Genomic DNA, 17,030 nt, shown 5'->3' with positions numbered 1-17,030 from the left:
GTCAAGAAAGCATTTTCTTCTAGTTTCGTGACCTTTGTCCATCGTTGGATATCACGTGGGTTACCATACTAGCTATCATGACTTTATTGACAGCAGCTCTAAATAAAGATGAAGTCGATTTTCCGTACCATTATCATAGATTTTTGAACCATAATATTCTTATTCTACCAGGATCACGTTTACTTCGGATTACCTTGGATGAACGATCCTGAATGATCAGATGCAAAGTTTATATTTTTCAGAGTGTCTCATAATGTGACCAAAATATTTCGGCTTACGTCTTTGTATATTGACAAGTTGTATTGTTTGGTTTAGCCACCTGAGGACCTTTGAATTTTTAATTCTGTAGACATAGTCTATAATCTGATATGTATTGTTCGTAAAACGATCTTTAAAACGTGACTCATTAGACTTATTCTCCGATAATCACTGCATGTCTTTACACGTCGTTACTATGATATTGTGACAAATGTCAACTTCACTAATCATTTGGTAATATCTCAGTGTCATAAATTCTATTAAAAAGGCCACACGGTGCTTTAATTCCATTTTTTTCCAAAAAGTTTAATACTTCAACCTTCATTTCTTCGGAGCCAAATACTTTTCTATTTTTTGCACATGTAACCTCACTTTCTGTTACAGATGGACCTGTTGTCCTGAATTAACAATCAGTGCTAATGTTCTCTTTTATCTTTAAATAATTTAGAAAACTGGTCATTGATATAAATCTTCTAAACCTTTGAGATATTTTCTTGTGCGGATGAAACGTGTCGTGTTTCTCTTCATATCTTTCTTTTCAAAAAAACATAAGGAGATGTAAGATAAATCTCTAGAAATAGTTCCAGAATATGTAACATGAGACTTAAGAGTCAGACTTCACTGAATTTTAACATTGCTAGTGTCGCTAGGGACGTCAAAAGCCAACCTTAAGCATTTCCTAAGAATTTTTCCTGTTTATATATTATTATGCTGTTGAAGGTTAGGATGGAATAAGTCTAAATTTTCTTCTTCAATAAGTTTTTTACAATCTTCTTAAATAATTTCGGGACACGTAAAATGAGGCTTATAAGTAAAAAATCGCTGCATTTCTTGGGATTTGCAGTTTTGATAGTTAAAAAAAAGATGATGTTAAGCATTAAAGCATCGTAGGAATTTTGCCTATTTATATAATTGCTGTTTGATTTAAGCGAGCAGGTTTAAATTTTTAATTTTAGACAAAAGTCAAAAGTTCAATATCTCTATATAAATATTATTGGGTTCTAGAGCTTTAAAATTTTTCATGCTTTGTATTGCATATTTTATTTTTTATTTTACTATAGGGGAATAAAATTATTTTGGTAGTTACGTGTTGTTTTATATTTTGTGTTCTGTCATGAATCTTAATGCTTGTAAATAACTGAGTACACTTAAATGCGCCTAATACATACATTATTTGTTAACAATACAGTATATAATTACTTATGTACACTATTTCTCTTAAAATAGTTACACACGATATATAGTATAAGAGGTATACGCAAAATGAAATACCGGTTTTTTTTACTGTTCATGAAGTGGTTCGTATAATACTCTTTTAAACCTCCAGTATACGCGATCTATTATCTTACGTGACTACACGCGTGGATTACAGCCTAACCTAACTTAACCTAACCTAACCTATACGCAATCTCCGTATGATTGCTATATTTTTTCGAGATAAACTGGGATAGGTAAGAAGGTTCACTGAGGGTTTAATTTCATGCAGCGCTGAAGTAACATTATTCCAGTGAATCTGCCAGGTGGATAAATTAAGCTTCTTCAGTCTAGCTTTGAGATCGTTGCAAATTTGTATTTTGAGAATGGTGTCCATGGATGATGCGGCTGTTTTGGCAAGGCAATCAGCTTTTTCGTTACCACTAATACCAACATGGGATGGTACCCATATCAGAGTGATAGTTATATTTTGGTATATAAGAAGCTTATATGTGTCATGAATATCTTGGACGATAGGATGGTTTGTGGATATAGGATATTAATGGAGTGTACAGAGGAAAGTAAATCAGAGCAAATGGCTATGTGTGTATTTGAATATTGTTAAGCATATTTGAAAGCATGTGAGATAGCTAGTAGTTCACCAGTGTAACTACACCAAGGAGAAATTTTAGAGAGTTCGATAGGCTGTTGTATAGGCTGGTTGTTCGATTAGTGATCCATATGTACTGGAGCGCTGGAGAAGCAATATTATTTGAAAATAGTGTTATGGTTTTAATAAGGTTTTAATAATACCACTGCAATCTACAATTGGTTTTATTTTATAAGTAAAATAAACATTAAATTAAAACAAATAAAAAAAACAATGAAAATAAAAAACGAATACTATAAATCAAAGTTACCTATAATCAAACATCACAAACCAAACTAGGTTCTATAATATCCTAAATCTTAATCTGATTCAGACTGCATGTTCTGTTTTATCTCAGCACAATTTACACGTATTTGCTTTAAATGTCAAGTCCACTGATCACAGCTGTTGCACCATTTTCTTGTGATCTTATTCCTTGCTCGTCCACAAATTTAGGAGTTTCCTTATTTATTTTTAAAAGAAAGTTAATTTTTTCTTTTATTTCTGTTGATGTGTGAGTGTTGTATAGTCGCTTTAACGTCAGTGGTTTTATTAACTCAAACGAACTGTCCTGAAGAAAAGTGAAACAGTAACATTATTAGCCTTCTACTAAGAAAATGCATTAATTTCTGATATATTTAATATATTAAAGAACACGGTGAGTGGCCAACGCCGAGAGTTTCGGGACACATCATATTGTGCACACAACTGGTCAACTAGATCCACACCGAATTTTGTTTTGTTGTAATCCGTTATAATTTTGGGTTTATTCTTGTTTTCTGTTTCAGGATCAATACTATTATCATGGTGCATAGTTGAAACAGCTAATACGACCTTATTTTTTTGGAACGTATGTTACCAAGATACATTTCTCTTGGAGGAATAAGAATAGTGAAGAATGTATATCTCTATTTTTAGACGTTATAAATTCTTGTGATTGCTCCCACTTATTTTTACAAATTGCACCAACAATACTTAATCGCTTTTGAAGCAAGTCCATAATTAAAGGTATACTGGTAAACCAGTTATTCAATATTATATTTTTGCCCGTCCGTTCTATAGGTTTAACCACTCTTTTAACAATATCTACGCTACTTTAATTAGTTTCAAACGGACCAGTTGGTTGTGTTCCAAAATAAATCACCATATTATAGGTATATGCGTATTTGCTATCTACTAACGCAAATATTTTTATACCATATTTGGATGGTTTACTGGGGATGTATTGACGAAAATGACATTTTCCCCAAAAAACAAGTAATTGCTTGTCAACTGTAAAGTAATCTGAAGGTGTAAAATTTTTTTGAAAATTTTCAATAAAAAGTCTAAAAATGTCGTCAAACCTCAAACATCTCTGTAAAAATCAGAAACGATTAAAAGACAGTGTCAAGTAAATAGCTTTAACACCTGTACCTTTCTTATTATCCCACATTTGCAAAATATTTTTAGTCTTCCAGATTTTAGAACACCTGCTAAAAAGAGTATACCAATAAGTCCACAAATCTCTTTGACGTCGGTCATGAGTAGCTTTGGAAATTTGCTCTTACCTCAAACTGTGTTTTTGGGTTTCTAGCTTCTCTTATTGGCCATGGTAACTTCAAAACAATATTTGTTGCACGAGTTCTTGAAGTAGGCGCAGGATACGTCTTACTCCACTTTGTTTTTTTGTCTTTGCCAATTTACTATTTTGAAATTATTTTTTTTTCATCTTCTTTCCCTTGAACCTCTTCATCATAGTCTTGTTCCCATTTTTGTTCAGACATGGTATATTCTTGTTCAAGAACATCTATACCATCTATATTCGGCTCCTGTTCGTTCTCTTTTTCATTATTCCATTCCATCAGCATTTTTTAAAAATTAGAGTCGCCGAATCTTACTTTTTTTGGTTAGGACATTGCTGATAACTAAAACAAAAATAAAAAATAAATATTTGTTACTGCTCACGCAGAAAACTAACCTTAACTGCCGAATACAGAATATCATTTTTAGTTTAGGGTTACGTAAGTACACGCGTGGATTACAGTGGCAACAGAACACAATAAATTTCTTACACCTACACACATCAACTTTTAGTCGCATACTAACTAAAACAGTTTCTTATACTATGCGCTGAAACTAATGTCTACAGCCTGACCCACTAACTACTCTGAGCCGCGTAATGTAGGTTGTCTATTATGAATTTGAATCGGGGAAATTATTGACAGACTTGCGCATGACGTCCGACATCGGATAATCATTTTTTACTAAAATAGATGTTATAATAATTATTTTTCTTCCAAAAACGAATTGTTAATAGAACAGGCAATTTTAGTTCTATCATTATAATGATTCCCTTTTTAACATTTATGTTGTGATTTGATTTATAATTTAGATATATGTTGATAAATAATTTTTATATGACTGTACTGAATAATGTATTTCGAAACGGGGAAATTATTCATTTATAGATATTACAAAAAAAAGGTCTCTAAAACGTTTTTGAGCAAGCCAAAAAAATCACATTATAAGGCATGACTGAATCAAATATTTAGCACTTTTTTGTAGATATATTATTCAAAAACAAACTGAAAAGTTATTACTATAAACAGGGATCTGTATAGCTGTGGCTATGCTTGACTTAAATAAAACAACGATTAGATAAAAAAAAAATCAACAAATTTCATTAAAATTATCTATATTTTTTAAATGTTAATATAATTTGGTACATTGATTTGTATATGTAATATTTTCCAAGTAAGTTTTTATATGAATAAATAGTCTATATATAAATGTACCATTAGATAAAACTTTGAAAACAATTAGGACCAAATTACAAAATGATAGATTAACAACTAGAACCAAATTAAATGAATCAGCTATAACGGAACTGTTGACATTATCTACTGACAACACTTATTTTCATCTAAACAAAGATTTCTATAAACTAAATTTTTGGGCTGTGCTTTAAATCCATTATTAGCTAATATATCGATGGAAGACTTCAAAACAAATATTCCTAATCAAAATTTAAAGCCCACAATACGTTGGAAATATGTAGATGATCTGTTGGACACACTTCTGATTAATATAAATAAAAGATAAAAAGGAGGAGTCAATAAAACTTACAATGGAAAAGAAATAAAATAAATCGTTGCCTTTTCTGGATGTTTTAATCTCAAAGGAAAATAGTGAATATGGGACTATGTATACAAAAAACCAACACATATATGAACATATATCCAAATTATAAATCAAATCACAACATAAATGTTAAAAAGGGAGTCATTAAATCATTATATGATAGAACTAAAATTGCTTGTTCTAATGACAATTCGTTTTGGAAGAAAAATAATTATTAACAACATCTATTTTAGTCAAAAATGATTATCCGATGTCGGACGTCATGCGCAAGTCTGTCAGTAATTTCCACGATTCAAATTCATAATAGGCAACCTACATTACGCGGCTCAGAGTAGTGGGTCAGGCTCTAGACATTAGTTGCGCTGAAGGTATAAGGAGATAGGCAACTTTATATACGGTATAGACCGAATAGGAATATTATAAAATTCAATGGACTACGTATGTAATCCGCGCGTGTACTAGTGGGTTAATAAACTTTTTTTCTGTGGATAAGCAAAATATATGTGATTTGTACAACATGTTTATATAAAATAATTTATTACATGAATGTGTATATCTTTATTAAGTATACAGTATGATGCAAATCTGTGGAATAAATTTATTATTTTAGAAACAGACGACTTTCCAATATGCAATTATTTGAATATTTATTTCGATAGAGTTAATTCAAACTGTTTAATGTGGTTTAATAATAGAATTAACTTGTGTAATAACTGCTGGGTTATAAAATTATGAGAAATGTTGAAATTAACGACCTTTAACAATAATGCAATAAAAAAGATGGGCAGTAAATTCTTTCCTAAACGTTTTCGTTGACTATTTGTTCAATGTCTGTTGCTATGTGCTCCGTTAATTTTTCAACATTATTTGGTTAACCTTAATACATTTTGCGTCTCAAATATCCCCATAAAAAACTCGAATTTTTTTTCTTTGATATCAATATGATGTTTTTATTATTACAATCTGGTCTATAAGACCAACAAGCAATTTAGTTCTAGCCTGACGTAACGAAAACTTACAAAATCTATTAATACTAAGTTACATTCTTTAGCTTTCTTAGTTTTACGATCTTAGTTTAGTACACCACTTCAACTTGTACACTTTACATCGCACCTTTTAGCACTTCAGTTTAACACTTACTCAGAATTTGTTTAGAAGTATGTTTCCTTCAACATAGTCATGAGCTATTCAAAATATTCATTATCATTTTTGAAATTATTGCGTCGAAAGAATTTTGTCACGTAAAGGGGCAACACGGGCCCGTCGGATCCTATTTGTATTTATACCTACTTAAAGTCTAAACCTTTGTTAAAGAAGTTAATCTGGCAGTGAGGTAATGTTTTTGTGGATTATTTAAGCGACTTTTATGATTCCGTAAATCCAATAATAAAGTCTAAATATGTAACAAACAATGTAAACATCTCTTTGATGTGAACATCAAAGAGATGCTTACAATAGATGGTATATCTATTCTAAATGAATTTTAAAAAATGATAATCATAGTTGAAATGCAATAATATTGTTAGGTAGGTCTCTATACATATTTTGAAATAAATAATGCATATGCTATCAGTCGCTTGATACTAATGTTAGTGTCGACAACTAAGCTCCTAAAATTATATTGAATTACAGTGAAAGTAGATAGTGCAAATAAAATGTCCCGAAAACCATTATCAGCTGCAGAACTGCAAGATATGCTAATAATTTATGGGATTCCGATTATGAGGAATCTTCTGAAGTAGGTAGCATTGAAAGAAACTCTGAAATTAAAGATAATCTTTCGGAAGCAAGTGAAGAGGATGGTCAGCAAGTAGTATTGAGTGATAATGAAAAAGAATGTGTCGCTACAAGTTCCCAGATTTTAGAGTGTGTAATGTTTGAAACTAAGGATGGAATTAACTGGAAGAGCCAACCAAAACCGACAGGACGTATGCGATCCTGCGACATAATAAAAAAAGTAAACTGCACAAAGTAATGTTAGCCCTTGGTTAAAGTGTATAGGATCCTGTTGATTGCTTTTGTTTGTTTGTGGACGAAAACAATTGTGAACGAAATAGTGAAGTGTACAAATAAAGAATCCCAAAAGGTCCTGGAGATAGAGAACTGAAAATATTGCGACTCTACAGAGCTATATGCCTTGATTGAACAACTACTAACTGCAGGTCACCTGAGTGCCAACATCCATAATGTAGATATACTTTGGAGTAAATTTTGTGTGTATTATATGTAAAGCTACTATGGGGTTAAAACGATTTAAAAACTTGCTAAGATTTGTTCGATTTGACGATAAGGACACGAGGTCTGAACGAAGAAGGAACGACAAATTAGCAGCAATACACAATGTGTGGAATCAAGTCAACCAAAACTTTTAGAAATACCATTTACCAGGAAAAAACATAACTGTAGATGAGCAACTTGTTCCGTGGCGAGGTAGGTGTTCTTTCAAGCAGTATATGCCTTCAAAGCCAGATAAGTATGGCATGAAAATATGGTGGGCCTGTGACTTGGAAACATCTTACCCTTTAGGTGGAATACCATATACAGGAAAAAACGAAAATACAGTAGCCAAAGGTCTTGCATCTTAAGTTGTAAAGCAACTCGTTGAGCCTTATTTTAATTCCAAGAGGAATGTGACTTGCGATTCACTGAACTATTTCACTGATCTTACTCTTGCAGATTAATTACTGGCAAATTCACTATTTCTTGTGAACAAAGTAAGAGATTTGTTCCTCGGAAATTTCTACCAAACAAGAACCGTTTAGAGACATTTTCAATTTTCGGAATTACTCCAAAAACATCTCTTATTTCTTACGTTCCGAAAAAACAAAGAAGTGTCCTTGTTCTGTCTACCATGCATCATAATGCTTACTGTGCAGATGATTGACAAAAAACCAGATATGATACTCTATTAAAATAGTACAAAATGTGGTGTCGATACGCTAGACCAAATGGTTCATAAATATATGTGCAAAAGACGAACTAACCGTTGGTCTTTTGCATTTTTTATGAATATTTTAGACGTGGTGTGGCTAGGGTAGCCTTATTTATTTCTTAAACAAATTTACATCCAAAATGGAACAAAAACTAAAATGAAAAGCGAAGATTATTTATTACAACGAAAGCAGAACAACCAATGCCTCAAATTTTGAGAAGAAAATTAAGGGGACTACAATGGGAAACAAAACAGTGTATTGAAAAATGCTTACTGAACCACACAATAAAAAGCAAAAGCTAGAAAAACCACCCGTTTTAACAAATAAAAGATGTCACATGTGCCCAACAAAAAAGGACAGGAAACAAAAACAAATTTGTGTAATATGCATTAGAAATGTGTTTAACGGTCACTCTATAATTAAAAAAGTTTGTAAGTATTGCAATAAAGAAAAATAAATAACTAATCTATAGTTTTTTTTTTATTTGTATTGTTTTTTTAACCTAATACTTAATAATAATTTAATTTGTCCTATCAATTTGCTATCCTAGTTGGGAATAAGCTTCTTTTGTGGCTTAGTCCCAACTAAAATAGTAAATTGATATGACAACGTATTAACTTGTAAAAGTAAAATAATAATATTTTTCTGACTTCTGACTTTCTGATTTCATATTTCTTATGCCTTTCATTTTATATGTTCGTGTGTCTACCTTTTTTATAAAAATTAGTAATGATTTTATAACTTTAATTTTATATGTAAATAGGGATATCTCGTATGAAATTCTTACAGTCCTTGGGCTTAGCACGGCCCTTTTAAGGTTAAAAGCTAGAGCCTTTCCTTCTAAAACCTCTGCTATGTTTATTGATTGGTTTACCGCTTAAAAAAATTATGCATAAGTCTAGACACTATATTTGTGAATGTACCTTATGTATTATAATAAACATAGATTTTTCTTAAAAATACAAAAATATAAAAATTCTAAAATTTCTATACCATTACCACTAAAATATCAATGAGTTAAATTTATACAATTATTTGTAAATACCCTGTATTTTATTGAATATTTTCACATTTAATTATATAAATTAACACTAAGTAGTTTGTTTTGTCCACAGGTGCTAATATTCTACGCCGAGAGGACGAAAAATATCTTCAGAAACATTCAAGTATGAAATGAAACAATAAAGAGTCCAAATAAAATGGCGGGGGCCGTTTCGAACAATACAACCAGTGAAGACATAATTAATGACAATACGGTTCAAGTGGCGTTTTTTATGATATACACAACCATATTCGTGATGGGTATATTCGGAAATGTGCTAGTGTGCTATGTCGTGTTTCGAAATAAAGCCATGCAGACTGTAACAAATCTGTTTATCACAAATCTAGCTTTATCAGACATATTACTCTGTGTTCTAGCTGTCCCATTCACCCCTTTATACACATTCCTAGGGGAATGGGTATTCGGTAGACTTATCTGTCATTTGGTGTCTTATGCTCAAGGAATTAGTGTTTATATATCAACGCTGACGTTAACGTCAATTGCTATTGATAGATATTTTGTAATAATATATCCCTTTCATCCTCGGATGAAACTATCAACCTGTATTATAATTATAGTGATTATCTGGATATTTTCTATGTTAGTGACTCTACCCTATGGAGTATATGTTAAACTCACTCCGGCTGAGAAGAATGCTGAAAAGTACTTTTGTGATGAAAATTGGCCTAGTGAAGATTGGAGAAGGACTTTCGGAGGCATAACTACAGCTATGCAGTTTCTTATTCCGTTTTTAATAATGGCGTTTTGCTATATCTGTGTCTCTATTAAACTAAACGATAGAGCTAGATCCAAACCAGGCTCTAAAAACTCGCGAAAAGAAGAAGCTGACCGGGAAAGAAAGAGAAGAACTAATAGGATGCTTATAGCAATGGTTGCTGTTTTTCTAGTTTCTTGGTTACCTCTCAATGCTTTTAATATAATTAATGATTTCTGCCAGCAGATGGAGAAGTGGAATTTCTATTATCTTACATTTTTTATGACCCACGCAATAGCTATGTCTTCGACATGTTATAATCCATTTCTTTACGCTTGGTTGAATGAGAACTTTAGAAAAGAATTTAAGCAAGTTCTTCCTTGTTTTGATGGTGCTTCGAGACGAGTGCCGGCATGTCGATTTGAGAACTGGAGGTCTGAGAGAACTTGCAACGGAAACAACGAGACTCAACAGGTAAGCAGTAATAAATTATTAACCATATTATTCAGAAAACATAATTATCTATTTTTTTGTTTTTTTTTTTTCTATGTCTTCTTAGTTCTTAATCGCGCTTTTTGTTCTTTTTTTTTGATTAAATTTTAATGTGTGAATTACAGACTTACTGTTTGTAAATGCTGACCAAATTATTAATAACTTACTGAAAATCATCGGATATAATGATAATATAGACCAGGGGTCGGCAACCTTTTTATATACACTGTGTGTCAGCCAAATTGAATAAATTAGCTAATAAATAAATGAGAAGGTATTAGAAAAAACGGTCTAACACGTCGATTAGTATTGGTAGTTGCGCATTTTTTTCCATAAAAACTTTTTATACGGGATATATCAGATAACGGTGGCCAATACCAACTTGCTCATTTTAAATAGAACACCTTGTATAATAATTATTTCTGGATTACTCAAATCACGTTAGACATTTTTTGCATACAATGTCCTGTACCTATCATTGACTGTCTCGGAAATATTAAGTAAAATGCAAAAATTCACATTTAGAAAAGAAAATTATCTATTTGCCGAAAGTCGCTACAACATACTCAAAAACTTCTAAATAATACAAATCTAAACAATATTGTTAACATAGCAGATGTTTTAAAAGCTTTCCACGAACGTCTTGGCAATACCCTAACCGTGAAGAGAAATTTCTTCTAACTTTACTCAACATCTCAGGTGTGATCGATCTAATCGCAAGCATTATTCGTCTTCGTAATTCAGCTAAGTCAGTGGGTTAAGTTTTGTATACAATACTTTTCACATATCCCCATAAGAAAAAGTCTAATGGCGTCAAATCAGGGTATCGTGGTGGCCATTCCATCGATCCTCGCCTCCCTATTCACCGATTTGAAAATATTTGGTTAAGGTACTGCTGGATATGGATTTGGTAGTGGGGTGGTGGTCCATCTTGTTGAAACCATATAATATTATTATAAAGTCAAAAACAACGCCTCATAAGAAAATTTTGAGCTGTCCAGGGTGCAACGAAACATTTAAAGAAACTATCACAGAAGACTGGATTAAGTGCATATCATGTCCTGAATGGTGGCAAGAAAAGTGCAGTGCCTACACAGGTTTTGGATCTTATAAATGTGACCTATGTTTATAAAATTACGTGCACAATCTTACAATCCTAAATACGTACTTTTAAAAAGGGGTTTATAAGAGTGCGCAAAAGTACTTTTTTTATTTCACTTTTTTTATTAAAGTAATAATGTTTAGTTCGCAATTAGATTTTATTGTTTATGTATTAACAAGCTTAAATAAAAATAAACTTTCAACGCAACTGGTTTGGATTTTACACTTGAATAAACCTTAAGTGCGCATTCTTGAAGCACTCTACCCTAAATGAAGAAAAATAATTAAATATAATCCGTATTATCACTGAGAATCGTCATATTAATATGAGAAAAATTTTAAATGCTTTTGTAATTACCTTGTGCATACATATCATGCACAGTTGCCCCAAGAGCATAATGAGGATAACTATAATAAAAAAATTAGAATTTTGTCGGTGTGCTCAGGGGTAAATTCAGAATTATGCTTATTTCTTTGAATACATTTTATTTAGAGATGAACCTACTTTCCACAATATTGGTACTATAAATGGACATGAAGCTACCTTCCACCAGAATCCACAAAAAGAAAAGAGACGCCTCTGAACTTTTATTTCAGTGACTACGAAATAATGAAAATTTGCGGAATTCCATATTCCGGAAACCATATAATATTCGCTGGAACTTGTGGGTTTCCTGAATCAAGATACAAGTTGGCCAACGTTGGCACTACATTATTTTGAAGCAATGTTAAATAATTGTCGCCATTCAAATTGCCATCTATGAAAAAGGGACCCATGATCTGATCTTCAATAATTCCTGCCCATACGTTAACCTTCTGAGGGTATTAAGTATAGCCTTCTCTCATCCAGTAAGGATTTTCCCTGGATCAATAACGGCAATTTTGTCGATTAGCATGACCGTGAAGAGTAAAGGTGCACTCATCAGAAAACAAAACGTGTCTTATCTATATAGCCAATCATCTGCGTAATTGTAATTTTGTGCATTTCTGTTAAATGAACCATTATTCTAGCTTGCTGTTAATGAAATTCAAACGACTATAGCACTGACAACTACTTCTGTCATGGAACAATAAAACATTGGCGTTTTAAATTAAAGTAAACAATTTTTTGTTTTTTTTTTTTAACTAATCAGTAAAAAGGAATGCTTAAATAGTTTTTGCTTACTTTATCATTACCAAGACCTAAATGGGCAAGAAGTATTAAGACAGACAACTTTCGACATATAAATAATTTTTTTTTCTAAATGTGAATTTTTGCATTTTACTTAATATTTCCGAAACAGTCAAACAAAGGTATAGGAAATTGTATTCAAAAAATGTCTAAAATAATCTAACAAATCTTAAAATTAATTAAAATACAGAGTGTTCTACTTAAAATAAACAAGTTGATTGGCCACCGTTATCTGATACACCCCGTATAAAAAATTTTTATGGAAAAAAATGCGCAACTATAAATACTAATTGACGTGTTCGACCGTTTTTTCGAATACTTCCTCATTTATTTATTAGCTAATTTATTCCATTTGGCTAACACACAGTGTATATAAAAAGGTTGCCGACCCCTTGTCTATATTATCATTATATCCAATGATTTTGCAGTAAGTTATTATTAATTTGGTCAGCATTTACAAACAGTAAGTCTGTAATTTACACATTAAACTAGCATCTACTTATGAATATAACTCAAGTAACTTAAATTATACTTTCAATTTCTTAGATATCAAAATAAAAGAAGAAAAAAAATCCTATAGAATATTACGATTAAAATAATAACGATCTAAATAATATACCAATAACAGAGGAAGAATTAGAAAATGTATTTCAGAGTTGTAAGAACACTTGTCCTGGACCCGACAATATACCGTTCATATTTCTTAAAAATATCGGCCCTCATTCTAAAGAACATCTACTCAAAATCTACAATATAATCCTATCCAGAAACTTGTTTCCTAAATCATGGAAAAATTCAATCATAATACCTATTCTAAAAGCAATTAAACCAAAATCAGACCCACTAACATATCGACCGATATCACTCACATATAGCATAGGTGAAATATTAGAAAATATAATAAACAATAGGCTTATGCGGTATTTAGAATCAAACAAATTAATTATTTGAGAACGATGTGGTTTCCTAAAACATCGCTCAATTTAGACAACCTTGTTGACTTAGGATCACAAATCCACGAAGCATTCGCAATAAAACAGCTGTGTTGGAATATTTTTTGATATAAGCAAAGCATATGATACAGTTTGGAAATACTCAATCATTAAAACACTTAGCAACTGGTTAATAAGGGGTAACATATTAAAATACATTTCAAATTTTCTTGAAAACAGACAATTTCAAGTCCAAGTTAACGGAACATATTCTCAAACAAAAATTCAACAAAATGATATACCACAAGGATCAAACTTAAGCACAACTTTATTCTTAGTAGCAATAAATTCGATATTAACACAAATTGAAAACCCCGTCAAAGCTGGATTATATGCTGACAACCTAGTTATTTTCTGTAGAGGAAAAAACATAGCAACGATTCACAGTCACGTTCAAAAAGCGTTAACACACATTGAGAAATGGTCAGCTACAAGTGGACTTCAGTTTAACACTTCAAAAACGAAAGCAATCTGTTTCTCAAAGAGAAATCAAATCCAAACAAAAGAATTATATCTACACGAATAAAAACTAGAGTATGTAGAAGAAATCCGATTCTTGGGTATGACGTTTGAAAAAATTAACTTGGAAGACACATATTCAACAGCTGAAAAAATCCTGTTTACCTGGTATAAATTTACTACGATCACTTGCCTTAAAAAACTAGCGTGCCGATTATTCAAGGTTAATACTTATTTACAAAACCATAATTCGATTAAAACTTGACTATGGAGCCATCGTCTATAACTCCTCCAAAAAACACATTTAAAGTCACTGGATATTATCCAAAACAACTTCCTCTTTCTTTCAGAAGGCAATATCTAAGCCTAACATATGCAGCAGCAGTGTCATCAAACCGAAATAATCCAGTACTGCATAACGTTTTTGCTGATCGATTTACAAATAAATTTCAACAAACACAACAAATTGATCGTCGTTTTTACTATCTTATATAATCATACTTATCCAAATTAAATTTTCAATTGGCAACAAACTTGGAACAACACTCTATCAAGGCTATACAAAGTGAACAAACATCCACATCTTTCGAAACCAAAAATAAAAGACAGAAGAGAGCAAGTAATACTTACCAGTCTCCGTATCGACCATACACGACTTACTCATGACTATTTATTACAGCGCAAAAATAAATCAGTGTGTGAAGTGTGCAACAGTCTTCTAACGGTAAAACATTTTTTAATACAGTGTCCTAAATATAACAGTGAACGACTTAAATATAGCACACCCACCTCCCTAAGAGATGCCCTAGAAGAAAATACACAGATACAGAATACCCAAAGAATATTTTTTTTATCTTAAAGACTGTCAACTTCTCAAAAGAACTAAAACATACATTGTAATACACATACATATTATTATTAATGTAAACTAATGTATATACACTAATTGTATCAACTGTGACATTAATCTAAATATGCTAGTGAACCTGCGTGGTTGATGCGTTATAAAAAAAAATAAAATTGTAGTTAATTTACAATAAAATATTTTTTTTATTTCGAAAATATGTGTTTCGACAGCTAATGTTCATTGACACAGGTACAATTTACATTTATGGTTACAATGTTTACATGGTTAATATTTTACATTGGGTACAAATTAGTTACAATACATTTTTTATAATACATTTTGTTTTAAATTAAATTGTATAACTTTGTGTTTTTTAAACAGTTTATTACATTTTCATAGTTGCTGCTGCTTGAGATAAGTATGTCTTTTAAGTAGTTGCCAAGATTGTATTTTCTTCTGGCCGCTAGGTAGTGTTGACAGTCAAGAAGTACATACGGAAGTCGTGGTGTTGCAGTACTGGCACAAAATCTGATTATTGGAATTCATTAGGTGTCCATGTGTAAGGCGTGTGTGCCCTATTCTCAATCTTTGAATGATAAATTTGTCCTTTCTTTTCATTGGTGAGAGCTGATGGTAGAAAATGTTTGGTTGTAGAACGCTTAACTTGGTATTGCTTCCTTTCCAATGATCATTCCAAAAGTCCATTATTTTATGTTTGAGTGTTCTTTTTAGATCTGATGATGTTTGAATGTCTGTTGTTACGTTAAGAGAACATGCTTGTTTTGCTGCTTGATCGGCTTTTTCGTTACCTGGAGTACCAACGTGTGATGGGACCCACAATATTCTTACTGTAATTCCATTAGTTTGAAGACGATTGCATATACTCTGGATTTCATAAACAATTGGGTGGATAGAATGTACGTTTCTTATGGATTTCATGGAGGATAGAGAGTTCGTACAGATTGCTATAGTTTTATCATCGTTGAGTGGACTTTTCACCGCTTGTAGTATTCTATATAGTTCAGCAGTATAAATACTGCAAATGCTGGAGAGTCGAAATAAGTTAACGGTGGTTGTAGTCGTTGTAACAGCATAGTCAACACATTCTTCAGTCTTAGATGCGTCCGAGTAAAGGATCTTATCGAAGTTGCATTGATGTAGTATTTCATAGAATCTTTGTTTGATAATGAAAGGTGATATTTCATTCTTATTATGTTTGGATAATTCGATATTGAAATTTTGAAGTTTACATATCCATGGAGAAGTTTGAGAAACTGTGAAAGGGCTGGTCGACAACAGATTGATATCTAAAAAGGGATTAATATCTGTTTAGTGGACGGTGCCATTCTACGATTATTAGAAACTGGTAATAATTGTCTATTACAGAGGAGGTTTCTTGTGGGATTTGTGGGATTTGCTGAAATTCTAGCGAAATAAAGTAGTAAAAGGTGTTGTTGTCTTAGATAAAGCGAAGGTTCGAAATATTCTACATAAATGCTTTCCACCGGACTGGATCGGAATGCCCCTAAACAAAGTCGAGGAGAAGTATTTTGGACTACATTTAGTGAACGTAGTAGTGATTTCGTAAACGATTTACGAAAGTGGTATAACACAACTACCACTGAACTGTTCCGCGCTGCAATAAACAAAGTAAAGATAGCCGTGATGATCGCCAACATCCGGAACGGATAGGCACTTTAAGAAGAAGAAGTAGTGATTTACTTGATAACATGTAGAGAACACCACTATAGTCAAGTTTGGAGCGAATAAGAGCTTGATATATTTTTAGTAGTGTTTCCTCATTGGCTCTTCAACTATAATGAGCTAGTGATGTAAGCAGATTCATTCTTTGATAAAAGATAGAGGGAATATCGTCAGGGCCTGCAGCTGAGCTTTTTGTCGAAAAAATGACATCGTTTACTTTTTGAAAACTGAAAGGGAAAGGTATAATAATGGGATGATTAGTATTGCACGTTTTTTAAGTAGCATCAATTTCGTTTTATGGATTAGTGGGATTATTTGATTTATTGTGAGAGTGTTGGGAGAGCATATCACTA

At 31.9% G+C, this 17,030-nt stretch overlaps 1 protein-coding gene across 2 annotated transcripts in view; it reads left to right on the top strand.

The window, feature by feature from the left end:
* LOC140447587 (prolactin-releasing peptide receptor-like) overlaps window positions 1-17,030 on the top strand; it is a 1,093,989-nt gene that overhangs the window by 961,527 nt on the left and 115,432 nt on the right. For both annotated transcript variants that reach the window (XM_072540319.1, XM_072540318.1), the window contains one exon: window positions 9,270-10,385. In XM_072540319.1, the coding sequence (XP_072396420.1) occupies window positions 9,354-10,385 (1,032 nt within the window). In that variant the 5' untranslated portion in view covers window positions 9,270-9,353. The remainder of the gene's footprint in view (window positions 1-9,269; window positions 10,386-17,030) is intronic.

Source organism: Diabrotica undecimpunctata, chromosome 8 (assembly GCF_040954645.1).
Source record: "Diabrotica undecimpunctata isolate CICGRU chromosome 8, icDiaUnde3, whole genome shotgun sequence".
Lineage (NCBI taxonomy): Eukaryota > Metazoa > Arthropoda > Insecta > Coleoptera > Chrysomelidae > Diabrotica > Diabrotica undecimpunctata.
This window is presented reverse-complemented; position numbering and strand designations above follow the sequence as displayed.